General features: G+C 41.6%; 1 protein-coding gene across 10 annotated transcripts in view; it reads right to left on the reverse strand.

Moving 5' to 3' along the window:
* LOC124018036 (adhesion G protein-coupled receptor L3-like) overlaps positions 1-15,000 on the reverse strand; it is a 118,770-nt gene that overhangs the window by 22,529 nt on the left and 81,241 nt on the right. For all 10 annotated transcript variants that reach the window (XR_006835554.1, XR_006835553.1, XM_046333287.1 and 7 more), the window contains 2 exons: positions 9,235-9,301; positions 6,055-6,146 (listed from right to left, as the gene is read on the reverse strand). Coding sequence is in view for 8 of the 10 variants with exons in the window: in XM_046333287.1 (XP_046189243.1) it covers positions 6,055-6,146; positions 9,235-9,301 (159 nt within the window). In the remaining 2 variants the exon portion in view is untranslated. The remainder of the gene's footprint in view (positions 1-6,054; positions 6,147-9,234; positions 9,302-15,000) is intronic.

Genomic DNA, 15,000 nt, shown 5'->3' on the forward strand with positions numbered 1-15,000 from the left:
ATCGAGTCAGTCAGCAACACAAGAAGTACAAGGAGACCACGTCACAAGGTGCTGCGCCGCGCCAACAGGCAGATAATAATAATAATATAATAATAATAATATATGCCATTTAGCAGACGCTTTTATCCAAAGCGACTTACAGTCATGTGTGCATACATTCTACGTATGGGTGGTCCCGGGGATCAAACCCACTACCCTGGCGTTACAAGCGCCATGCTCTACCAACTGAGCTACAGAAGGACCTGAGGTCAGTGAGAGGAAGTATGTTTTCAGGTCAGGAAATTGTCTGTCTGTCTGTCTGTCTGTCTGTCTGTCTGTCTGTCTGTCTGTCTGTCTGTCTGTCTGTCTGTCTGTCTGTCTGTCTGTCTGTCTGTCTGTCTGTCTGTCTGTCTGTCTGTCTGTCTGTCTGTCTGTCTGTCTCTCTCTGTTACTGTCTGTCTCTCTCTGTTACTGTCTGTCTGTCTGTCTGTCTGTCTGTCTGTCTGTCTGTCTGTCTGTCTGTCTGTCTGTCTGTCTGTCTGTCTGTCTCTCTCTCTCTCTCTCTCTCTCTCTCTCTCCCCTCTGGTCTCTTATCCCCCTCCCAACCCCCTCTCTGTCTCTATCTAATCCCCCTGGTCTCTTATCCCCCTCCCAACCCCCTCTCCGTCTCTATCTAATCCCCCTCTGGTCTCTTATCCCTCCCAACCCCCTCTCTGTCTCTATCTAATCCCCTCTGGTCTCTTATCCCCTCCCAATCCCCCTCTCTGTCTCTATCTAATCCCCTGGTCTCTTATCCCCCTCCCAACCCCCTCTCTGTCTCTATCTAATCCCCTCTGGTCTCTTATCCCCCTCCCAACCCCCTCTCCGTCTCTATCTAATCCCCTCTGGTCTCTTATCCCCTCCCAACCCCCCTCTCTGTCTCTATCTAATCCCCTCTGGTCTCTTATCCCCCTCCCAACCCCCCTCTCTGTCTCTATCTAATCCCCTCTGGTCTCTCTCCAACCTCCCCTCTCTGTCTCTATCTAATTCCCTCTCTGTCTCTATCTAATCCCCTCTGGTCTCTCTCCAACCTCCCCTCTCTGTCTCTATCTAATCCCCTCTGGTCTCTCTCCAACCTCCCCTCTCTGTCTCTATCTAATCCCCTCTGGTCTCTCTCCAACCTCCCCTCTCTGTCTCTATCTAATCCCCTCTCGGTCTCTCTCCAACCTCCCCACTCTGTCTCTATCTAATCCCCTCTCGGTCTCTCTCCAACCTCCCCTCTCTGTCTCTATCTAATCCCCTCTCGGTCTCTCTCCAACCCCCCCTCTCTGTCTCTATCTAATCCCCTCTGGTCTCTTATCCCAACCCCCCTCTGTCTCTATCTAATCCCCTCTGGTCTCTTATCCCAACCCCCTCTGTCTCTATCTAATCCCCTCTCGGTCCCCCCAACCCCCCCTCTGTCTCTATCTAATCCCCTCTGGTCTCTTATCCCAACCCCCCTCTCTGTCTCTATCTAATCCCCTCTGGTCTCTCTCCAACCCCTCCCCCCTCTCTGTCTCTATCTAATCCCCTCTGGTCTCTTACCCCCCTCTCTGTTCCCCTCTGGTCTCTTATTCCAACCCCCTCTCTGTCTCTATCTAATCCCCTCTGGTCTCTTATCCCAACCCCCCCCTTCTCTGTCTCTATCTAATCCCCTCTGGTCTCTTATCCCCCCCCCCTCTGTCTCTATCTAATCCCCTCTGGTCTCTTATCCCCCCTCTCTGTTCCCCTCTGGTCTCTTATCCCAACCCCCTCTCTGTCTCTATCTAATCCCCTCTGGTCTCTCATCCCAACCCCCTCTCTGTCTCTATCTAATCCCCTCTGGTCTCTTATCCCCCCTCTCTGTTCCCCTCTGGTCTCTTATCCCCCCCTCTCTGTTCCCCTCTGGTCTCTTATCCCAACCCCCTCTCTGTCTCTATCTAATAGTGGTCCTGTGTAGCTCAGTTGGTAGAGCATGGCGCTCGCCAGGGTAGTGGGTTCGATCCCCGGGACCACCCATACGTAGAATGTATGCACACATGACTGTAAGTCGCTTTGGATAAAAGCGTCTGCTAAATGGCATATATTATTATTATTATTATTAATCCCCTCTGGTCTCTTATCCCAACCCTCCCCCCTCTCTGTTCCCCTCTGGTCTCTTATCCCCCCTCTCTGTTCCCCTCTGGTCTCTTATCCCAACCCCCCTCTGTCTCTATCTAATCCCCTCTGGTCTCTTATCCCAACCTCCCCTCTCTGTCTCTATCTAATCCCCTCTGGTCTCTTATCCCAACCTCCCCTCTCTGTCTCTATCTAATCCCCTCTGGTCTCTTATCCCCCCTCTCTGTTCCCCTCTGGTCTCTTATCCCCCCTCTCTGTCTCTATCTAATCCCCTCTGGTCTCTTATCCCCCCCCTCTCTGTTCCCCTCTGGTCTCTTATCCCAACCCTCAGTCTCAGACATATTGTTTGAGTTCAACTAAGCCCTTTGACAGACACACTCTGCCAATAGAGTTCTGACTGGATTGTAGTCAGAGTTCTAACAGGCAACTGCAGTCATTACACAGTCACTCTGTACCAAATGGTACCCTGGTCCCTATATAGTGCACTACGTAGGGAATAGAGTGCCATAAGGGCTCTCGTCTAAAGTAGTGCACTACATAGGGAATAGGGTGCCATAGGGCTCTGGTCTAAAGTAGTGCACTACGTAGGGAATAGGGTGCCATAAGGGCTCTGGTCTAAAGTAGTGCACTACGTAGGGAATAGGGTGCCATAGGGCTCTGGTCTAAAGTAGTGCACTACGTAGGGAATAGGGTGCCATAGGGCTCTGGTCTAAAGTAGTGCACTACGTAGGGAATAGGGTTCTATAGGGCTCTGGTCTAAAGTAGTGCACTATAAAGGGAATAGAATAATGACATAGTAACTAAATAATGACATACATACTAAATAATGACATAGTGAATGGGGGACATAATGACATAGTAACTAAATAATGACATAATGAATGGTGGACATAATGACATAGTAACTAAATAATGACATAGTGAATGGGGGACATAATGACATAATAACTAAATAATGACATAGTGAATGGTGGACATAATGACATAGTAACTAAATAATGACATAGTGAATGGGGGACATAATGACATAGTAACTAAATAATGACATAGATACTAAATAATGACATAGTGAATGGGGGACATAATGACATAGTAACTAAATAATGACATAGTGACTAAATAATGACATAGTGAATGGGGGACATAATGACATAGTAACTAAATAATGACATAGATACTAAATAATGACATAGTGAATGGGGGACATAATGACATAGTAACTAAATAATGACATAGTGACTAAATAATGACATAGTGAATGGGGGACATAATGACATAGTAACTAAATAATGACATAGTGAATGGTGGACATAATGACATAGTAACTAAATAATGACATAGTGAATGGTGGACATAATGACATAGTAACTAAATAATGACAGTGAATGGTGGACATAATGACATAGTAACTAAATAATGACATAGTGAATGGTGGACATAATGACATAGTGACTAAATAATGACATAGTGAATGGGGGACATAATGACATAGTAACTAAATAATGACATAGTGAATGGTGGACATAATGACATAGTAACTAAATAATGACATAGTGAATGGTGGACATAATGACATAGTAACTAAATAATGACATAGTGAATGGTGGACATAATGACATAGTAACTAAATAATGACATAGATACTAATTAATGAAATAATGAAATAGTGACTAAATAATGACATAATGACATAGTGACTACATAATGACATAATGACATTGTGACATAATGTCATAGTGACTAAATAATGAAATAATGACATAATGACAGTGACTAAATAATGACATAATGACTAAATAATGACATAATGACATAGTAACTAAATAATGACATAATGACATAGTGACTAAATAATGACATAATGACATAGTGACTAAATAATGACATAATGACATAGTGACTAAATAATGACATAATGACATAGTGACTAAATAATGACATAATGACATAGTGACTAAATAATGACATAATGACATAGATACTAAATAATGACATAATGACATAGTGACTAAATAATGACATAATGACATAGTGACTAAATAATGACATAGTGACTAAATAATGACATAGTGACATAGTGACTAAATAATGACATAATGACATAGTGAATGGTGGACATAATGACATAGTAACTAAATAATGACATAGTGAATGGTGGACATAATGACATAGTGACTAAATAATGACATAGTGAATGGGGGACATAATGACATAGTAACTAAATAATGACATAGTGAATGGTGGACATAATGACATAGTAACTAAATAATGACATAGTGAATGGTGGACATAATGACATAGTAACTAAATAATGACATAGTGAATGGTGGACATAATGACATAGTAACTAAATAATGACATAGATACTAATTAATGAAATAATGAAATAGTGACTAAATAATGACATAATGACATAGTGACTACATAATGACATAATGACATTGTGACATAATGTCATAGTGACTAAATAATGAAATAATGACATAATGACATAGTGACTAAATAATGACATAATGACTAAATAATGACATAATGACATAGTAACTAAATAATGACATAGTGACTAAATAATGACATAATGACATAGTGACTAAATAATGACATAATGACATAGTGACTAAATAATGACATAATGACATAGTGACTAAATAATGACATAATGACATAGTGACTAAATAATGACATAATGACATAGATACTAAATAATGACATAATGACATAGTGACTAAATAATGACATAATGACATAGTGACTAAATAATGACATAGTGACTAAATAATGACATAGTGACATAGTGACTAAATAATGACATAATGACATAGTGACTAAATAATGACATAATGACATAGTGACTAAATAATGACATAATGACATAGTGACTAAATAATGACATAATGACATAGTGACTAAATAATGACATAATGACATAGTGACTAAATAATGACATAATGACATAGTGACTAAATAATGACATAATGACATGGTGACTAAATAATGACATAGTGACTAAATAATGACATAGATACTAAATAATGAAATAATGACATAGATACTAAATAATGACATAATGACATAATGACATGGTGACTAAATAATGACATAGTGACTAAATAATGACATAGTAAATGGTGGACATAATGACATAGTAACTAAATAATGAAATAATGACATAGATACTAAATAATGACATAATGACATAGATACTAAATAAGGACATAATGACATAGTGACTAAATAATGACATAGATACTAAATAATGACATAATGACATGGTGACTAAATAATGACATAATGACATAGATACTAAATAATGCCATAATGACATAGATACTAAATAATGACATAATGACTAAATAATGACATAGTGACTAAATAATGACATAATGACATAGATACTAAATAATGACATAGATACTAAATAATGACATAGTGACTAAATAATGACATAATGACTAAATAATGACATAATGACATAGATACTAAATAATGACATAATGACATAGTGACTAAATAATGACATAATGACATAATGACTAAATAATGACATAATGACATAGATACTAAATAATGACATAATGACATAGTGACTAAATAATGACATAATGACAGTGACTAAATAATGACATAATGACATAGTGACTAAATAATGACATAGTGACTAAATAATGACATAGTGACTAAATAATGACATAATGACATAGTGACTAAATAATGACATAGTGACTAAATAATGACATAGTGACTAAATAATGACATAGTGACTAAATAATGACATAGTGACATAGTGACTAAATAATGACATAGTGACTAAATAATGACATAGTGACTAAATAATGACATAGTGACTAAATAATGACATAGTGACTAAATAATGACATTATTACAAGTGACTAAAGCATGAACACACACACACACACACAGACATGTGTACATGCAAAACACACACACACACAGACTTACTTGATGTTGTCCAGGCACCCAGAGTCTGGTTTGAGGATGGCTGTATGGTGGAACATCTTATAGAGGGCGATACCCAGGAAGATGACGTTCAGCTGAAACACACACACACACACACACACAGACACAGACACACACACACACACACACACACACACACACACACACACACACACACACACACACACACACACACACACACACACACACACACACACACACACACACACACACACACACACACACACACACACACACACACACACACGTCAGGATTTCAACATTGAATGGCATGATACATAGCTTGTCTATGAGACGGTATAATATCATTTCAATGACCTCCTGCATATCTCCATGTATTTACTAGTCAGGATTGAGGGAAACATGAGCAAAGTACAGAGAGATCCTTGATGAAAACCTGCTCCAAAGTGCTCAGGGCCACAGACTGGGGCGAAGTTCCACCTTCCAACAGGACAACAACCCTAAGCACACAGCCAAGACAACACAGGAGTGGCTATGGGACAAGTCTCTGAATGTCCTTGAGTTTCCCAGCCAGAGCCCGGACTTGAACCCGATCGAACATCTCTGGAGAGATCTGAACAGAGCTGTGCAGCGACGCTCCCCATCCAACCTGACAGAGCTTGAGAGGATCTGCAGAGAAGAATGGGAGAAACTCCCCAAATACAGGTGTGCCAAGCTGGTAGCGTCACACCCAAGAAGACTCAAGGCTGTAATCACTGGCAAAGGTGCTTCAACAAAGTAAAGGGTCTGAATACTTATGAGAATACTGAATATGAAATATGAAAATGTGATTTTTTAGTTTTTTGTGTGGATGTACGTACAATAAACATGTAAATAAACAGTAAATGTGATGAACCAATATATCCTATATTCAGCGGCCAGATTGTGAGATTGTACTTTGGGGGATTTTCATCAGGTCCTACAGATCACCCTACACGTTCTACACCTCTCTCTGGTTATATGTGTGTGTGTGTGTGTGTGTGTGTGTGTGTGTGTGTCTGAGAGTGTGTATGTGTGTGTGTGTGTGTGTGTGTATGAGTCTGTGTGTGTGTTTGTGTATGAGTCTCTGTGTGTGTGTGTGTTTGTGTGTATGCGTGTGTGTGTGTGTATGAGTCTGTGTGTGTGTGTGTATGTGTGTGTGTGTGTGTGTGTGTATATGAGTCTCTGTGTGTGTGTGTTTGTGTGTGTGTATGAGTCTGTGTGTGTCTGTCTGTGTGTGTGTGTCTGAGTGTGTGTATGTGTGTTTGTGTGTGTATGAGTCTGTGTGTGTGTGTGTGTGTTTGTGTGTATGCGTGTGTGTGTGTGTGTGTGTGTGTGTGTGTGTGTGTGTGTGTATGAGTCTGTGTATGTGTGTGTGTGTGTGTGTGTGTGTGTGTGTGTGTGTGTGTGTGTGTGTGTGTGTGTGTGCTTGCGTTCCTCCTACACATTCTGGCTGGCTGTCAGAGCTGGCCTTGGTGTTATCTCTGTGGTGAGTTTACTAGCACCAGGCAGCCCTGAATACACACTGACATCCACCTAATTGGTTCAGTGTCATCTCATTATCTCCCTCTCTCTCTATATATATATATATAATATAATAATATATATATATATATATATATATATATATATATATATATATATATATATATATATATATATATATATATATATATATATATATATATATATATATATGTCTGGCTCAAACAAAGCACAGCGGAACATTCTAGAACACCAGAAGTCCTGTGAACATTCCGCTGACAATGGAAGCTAAAGAACTTTTCTGAGAAAGAAGGAAGGAACTTTGGAAAGATGGATTCTAGGAATAGAACCGTATGATGGACATACTGCTGCTAACTAAGGCTTCGTCCCAAACGCCATCCTATTCACTACACACACCACTATGTTCTGTCATCCTATTCACTACACACACCACTATGTTCTGTCATCCTATTCACTACACACACCACTATGTTCTGTCATCCTATTCACTACACACACCACTATGTTCTGTCATCCTATTCACTACACACACCACTATGTTCTGTCATCCTATTCACTACACACACCACTATGTTCTGTCATCCTATTCACTACACACACCACTATGTTCTGTCATCCTATTCACTACACACACCACTATGTTCTGTCATCCTATTCACTACACACACCACTATGTTCTGTCATCCTATTCACTACACACACCACTATGTTCTGTCATCCTATTCACTACACACACCACTATGTTCTGTGTTCTGTGTGCTACTGATGAAGAATTATTATGGACTTATAGAACCACAGAACCAGAATTATTATGGACTTATAGAACCACAGAACCAGAATTATTATGGACTTATAGAACCACAGAACCAGAATTATTATGGACTTATAGAACCACAGAACCAGAATTATTATGGACTTATAGAACCACATAACCAGAATTATTATGGACTTATAGAACCACATAACCAGAATTATTATGTACTTATAGAACCACAGAACCAGAATTATTATGGACTTATAGAACCACATAACCAGAATTATTATGGACTTATAGAACCACATAACCAGAATTATTATGGACTTATAGAACCACAGAACCAGAATTATTATGGACTTATAGAACCACATAACCAGAATTATTATGGACTTATAGAACCACATAACCAGAATTATTATGGACTTATAGAACCACAGAACCAGAATTATTATGGACTTATAGAACCACATAACCAGAATTATTATGGACTTATAGAACCACATAACCAGAATTATTATGGACTTATAGAACCACATAACCAGAATTATTATGTACTTATAGAACCACAGAACCAGAATTATTATGTACTTATAGAACCACAGAACCAGAATTATTATGGACTTATAGAACCATAGAACCAGAATTATTATGAAGGTATATAACCATAGTATCAGCTCTCTCTTCTTACAGTATAATAAAGTCCCTGCATACATTCACAGAGATAAAGCACTACTTAAAAGCAGTAAGCACTACTTAAAACCCAGTTCTTTTTCAAAGTAGGAATATACAGTGTGTGTGTGTGTGTGTGTGTGTGTGTGTGTGTGTGTGTGTGTGTGTGTGTGTGTGTGTGTGTGTGTGTGTGTGTGTGTGTGTGTGTGTGTGTGTGTGTGTGTGTGTGTGTGTGTGTGTGTGTGTCTTACCATTATTATGAGCGTGGCAGGGCCTATGAAACTCCATATAAAATATGTGTCCAACCGCAACCAACACCTGCAGAGAGAGAGGGGGAGAGAGAGGGGGGACAGAGAGAGAGAGGGGAGGTTAGGGAGAGAGAGAGGGGGAGAAAGAGAGAGGGAGGGGGTAGAGAGAGAGGGGGAGAGACAGAGAGAGAGAGCGAGCGAGAGAGAGGGGGGGTTAAGGAGAGAGAGGGGGGAGGGGGAGAGAGAGAGAGAGAGAGAGAGAGAGAGAGAGAGAGAGAGAGGAGAGAGAGAGAGATGGGGTTAGGGAGAGAGAGGGGGAGGGAGAGAGAGAGAGGGGGAGAGAGAGGGGGAGAGGAGAGAGAGAGAGAGAGAGAGAGAGAGAGAGAGAGAGAGAGAGAGAGAGAGAGAGAGAGAGAGAGACAGAGGGGGAGAGAGAGAGCGAGAGAGAGAGAGGGGTTAGGGAGAGAGAGAGGGGGAGAGAGAGAGGGGGAGGGGAGAGAGAGAGAGAGAGAGAGAGATAACATAAATCAGACATGCCAAAAGCCCAGTAGTAATCACGAGAGGGAACGAGGGAGAAGGATAGAGAGAGAGGGATAAAAAACATGCCTTATATACAGAGGGATAGAGAATGGTTGAGGATTTACCATAACCTGACAGGACAGAGAGAGAGATTGAATATACACACAGAACATACATAAGCCAGATGAGACAGACAGACAGACAGACAGACAGACAGACAGACAGACAGACAGACAGACAGACAGACAGACAGACAGACAGACAGACAGACAGACAGACAGACAGACAGACAGACAGACAGACAGACAGACAGACAGACAGACAGACAGACAGACAGACAGACAGACAGACAGACAGACAGACAGACAGACAGACAGACAGACATGACTGCTATCTCCAGGTGTAGAGACATGACATCACTGCTATCTCCAGGTGTAGAGACATGACATCACTGCTATCTCCAGGTGTAGAGACATGACATCACTGCTATCTCCAGGTGTAGAGATATGACATCGCTGCTATCTCCAGGTGTATGACATCACTGCTATCTCCAGGTGTAGAGATATGACATCACTGCTATCTCCAGGTGTAGAGATATGACATCGCTGCTATCTCCAGGTGTATGACATCACTGTTATCTCCAGGTGTAGAGACATGACATCGCTGCTATCTCCAGGTGTATGACATCACTGCTATCTCCAGGTGTAGAGATATGACATCGCTGCTATCTCCAGATGTATGAAATCACTGCTATCTCCAGATGTAGAGATATGACATCACTGCTATCTCCAGGTGTAGAGATATGACATCGCTGCTATCTCCAGATGTATGACATCACTGCTATCTCCGGGTGTAGAGATATGACATCACTGCTATCTCCAGGTGTAGAGATATGACATCACTGCTATCTCCAGACATGGAGATATGACATCGCTGCTATCTACAGGTGTAGAGATATGACATCACTGCTATCTCCAGACATGGAGATATGACATCACTGCTATCTCCAGACATAGAGACATGACATCGCAGCTATCTCCAGGTGTAGAGATATGACATTGCTGCTATCTCCAGACGTAGAGATATGACATCGCTGCTATCTACTGGTGTAGAGATATGACATCGCTGCTATCTACAGGTGTAGAGATATGACATCACTGCTATCTCCAGACATGGAGATATGACATCGCTGCTATCTCCAGACATAGAGACATGACATCGCAGCTATCTCCAGGTGTAGAGATATGACATTGCTGCTATCTCCAGACGTAGAGATATGACATCGCTGCTATCTCCAGACATAGAGATATGACATCGCTGCTATCTCCAGGTGTATGACATCACTGCTATCTCCAGGTGTAGAGATATGACATCACTGCTATCTCCAGGTGTAGAGATATGACATCGCTGCTATCTCCAGGTGTAGATATATGACATCACTGCTATCTCCAGGTGTAGAGATATGACATCACTGCTATCTCCAGGTGTAGAGATATGACATCGCTGCTATCTCCAGGTGTAGAGATATGACATCACTGCTATCACTGCTATCTCCAGGTGTAGAGACATGACATCGCTGCTATCTCCAGGTGTATGACATCACTGCTATCTCCAGGTGTAGAGACATGACATCGCTGCTATCTCCAGGTGTATGACATCACTGCTATCTCCAGGTGTAGAGATATGACATCGCTGCTATCTCCAGGTGTATGACATCACTGCTATCTCCAGGTGTAGAGACATGACATCGCTGCTATCTCCAGGTGTAGAGATATGACATCGCCTAGATCTCCGTATGACATTGTAGAGTGTGTGTGTGTGTGTTTCTTTAAACAGTGAGTTATAGGTGCAACCCTCGCTAGCAGTATTTATGAAGTAGATAAATTACTGGGACAAGGTGAAAAGGACAAGAGCGTACACACACACACACACACACACACACACACACACACACACACACACACACACACACACACACACACACACACACACACACACACACACACACACACACACACACACACACACACACACACACACACACACACACACACACACACACACACACGTTATCAGACACATGGTATATTAAATAGCCCTCAATATCTGTACTTATCAATTCATCACAACACAAGGATGACTTTCTCTCTCTCTGTGTGTGTGTGTGTGTGTGTGTGTGTGTGTGTGTGTGTGTGTGTGTGTGTGTGTGTGTGTGTGTGTGTGTGTGTGTGTGTGTGTGTGTGTGTGTGTGTGTGTGTGTGTGTGTGTTAAGCTGGTTTAAATGGCCGACTGATTCACGACCTGTTAGTTGAATTATTCATCTTCCAATTTCTGCCACATTAGACAGAGCTCCATTATGGGTCTGGGCTGAGCCACTGTGACCTCCATAACGGCTCTAGCAGAGCTAGTGTCACATTTTATAATGGGCCCTGAATTAGACTCAGTGCGACTGGCCAGTCATTCTGGCTCCTAGCTGAGCCAGAATCACCTTTAGAATGGCCTCTCAATGAGAGTCAATGCGACTGGCCAATCAATCTGGGTCAGTTTCACCTTTTATAATGGGCCCTGAATGGGACTTAAGTGCGACTGGCCAGTCATTCCGGCTCCGCGCTGAGCCAGCGTCACTTTTTAGAATAGTACGAGTTTGTACAGCAAACCCACGTTCACAACATCATTAATGTGCTTCATTGGGGAGGGGGGGGGGACATGTCCTCAGTCGCAGAGTAAAGGCTGCCACAGTAGATTGGGCTCCAGTGAGCCTGTTAGATCCAGTCTGCTACACTGACAGGTGGCGCCGGTGAGATTTCATACCTTGGTGATAAAAGGTAAGGACGGGGTGAGAGGGCTTTCCTCCGTGGGCACAGTTCTATTCCATCTAGTTCTATGGTACGGTTCTGTTCCACTTAGTTCTATGGTACTGTCCTGTTCCACCTAGTTCTATGGTACAGTTCTGTTCCACCTAGTTCTATGGTACAGTTCTATTCCACCTAGTTATATGGTACAGTTCTGTTCCACCTAGTTCTATGGTACAGTTCTGTTCCACCTAGTTCTATGGTACAGTTCTGTTCCACCTAGTTCTATGGGTACAGTTCTGTTCCACCTAGTTCTATGGTACAGTTCTGTTTCACCTAGTCCTATGGTACAGTTCTGTTCCACCTAGTTCTATGGTACAGTTCTGTTCCACCTAGTTCTATGGTACAGTTCTGTTCCACCTAGTTCTATGGTACAGTTCTGTTCCACCTAGTTCTATGGTACAGTTCTGTTCCACCTAGTACTATGGTACAGTTCTGTTCCACCTAGTTCTATGGTTCTATGGTACGGTTCTGTTCCACCTAGTTCTATGGTACAGTTCTGTTCCACCTAGTTCTATGGTACAGTTCTGTTCCACCTAGTTCTATGGTTCTATGGTACAGTTCTGTTCCACCTAGTTCTATGGTTCTATGGTACGGTTCTGTTCCACCTAGTTCTATGGTTCTATGGTAGGGTTCTGTTCCACCTACTACTATGGTACAGTTCTGTTCCACCTAGTTCTATGGTACAGTTCTGTTCCACCTAGTTCTATGGTACAGTTCTGTTCCATCTAGTTCTATGGTACAGTTCTGTTCCACCTAGTTCTATGGTAGGGTTCTGTTCCACCTAGTTCTATGGTACAGTTCTGTTCCACCTAGTTCTATGGTACAGTTCTGTTCCACCTAGTTCTATGGTAGGGTTCTGTTCCACCTAGTTCTATGGTACAGTTCTGTTCCACCTAGTTCTATGGTACAGTTCTGTTCCACCTAGTTCTATGGTACAGTTCTGTTCCACCTAGTTCTATGGTACAGTTCTGTTCCACCTAGTTCTATGGTACAGTTCTGTTCCACCTAGTTCTATGGTACAGTTCTGTTCCACCTAGTTCTATGGTACAGTTCTGTTCCACCTAGTTCTATGGTACAGTTCTGTTCAAACCTAGTTCTATGGTACAGTTCTGTTCCATCTAGTTCTATGGTACAGTTCTGTTCCACCTAGTTCTATGGTACAGTTCTGTTCCACCTAGTTCTATGGTACAGTTCTGTTCCACCTAGTACTATGGTACAGTTCTGTTCCACCTAGTTCTATGGTACAGTTCTGTTTCACCTAGTCCTATGGTACAGTTCTGTTCCACCTAGTTCTATGGTACAGTTCTGTTCCATCTAGTTCTATGGTACAGTTCTGTTCCACCTAGTTCTATGGTACAGTTCTGTTCCATCTAGTTCTATGGTACAGTTCTGTTCCACCTAGTTCTATGGTACAGTTCTGTTCCACCTAGTTCTATGGCTCTATGGTACGGTTCTGTTCCACCTAGTTCTATGGTACAGTTCTGTTCCACCTAGTACTATGGTACAGTTCTGTTCCACCTAGTTCTATGGTAGGGTTCTGTTCCACCTAGTTCTATGGTACAGTTCTGTTCCACCTAGTTCTATGGTACGGTCTTTGTTGAGCTGAGCTCCACTGGAATTATTGATGAACTCTACTTCGGAATCTAGAACCTAATATTTAAATGAGGGATATTTGATCAAATATTGATATTGATCAAATATTGATCTGATGTGGAATCCTGCTTGGTGTTGCCTGACGGTTACATGCTGCCGTGTGTGTGTGTTTTTGTGTGTGTGTGTGTGTGTGTGTGAGTACGTGTGATGGTCCTAGCCCACAAAGATACTATACTAAACTACTATACACCACTATACTATACTACTATTACATATTATACTATACTATACTTCACCACATCACTATATTATTATTATACTGTACTAAACTGCTATACAACTATACTATACTACTATACTATATTATACTAGTATTATATAAATATATATATTATACTATACAATAGCAGTATAGTGTGGTACTATAATACCATACTATACTACCCCACTATATTACTGTGATGTACCACTATACTATACTATACAAAACAATACTCTACTATATTATACTATATACCATACCATATCCACCCCCCTCCCTGCCCCCTCCCTACTCACACTCTGTCTGTAGCTCCTGTAGTCCACTATAATGGCTGGTTAAACATACCCCCCCTCCCTACTCACACTCTGTCTGTAGCTCCTGTAGTCCACTATAATGGCTGGTTAAACATATCCCCCCCCTACTCACACTCTGTCTGTGTCGTAGCTCCTGTAGTCCACTATAATGGCTGGTTAAACATACCCCCCCCCCCTACTCACACTCTGTCTGTGTCGTAGCTCCTGTAGTCCACTATAATGGCTG

The sequence above is a fragment of the Oncorhynchus gorbuscha genome, unplaced genomic scaffold (assembly GCF_021184085.1).
Source record: "Oncorhynchus gorbuscha isolate QuinsamMale2020 ecotype Even-year unplaced genomic scaffold, OgorEven_v1.0 Un_scaffold_383, whole genome shotgun sequence".
Lineage (NCBI taxonomy): Eukaryota > Metazoa > Chordata > Actinopteri > Salmoniformes > Salmonidae > Oncorhynchus > Oncorhynchus gorbuscha.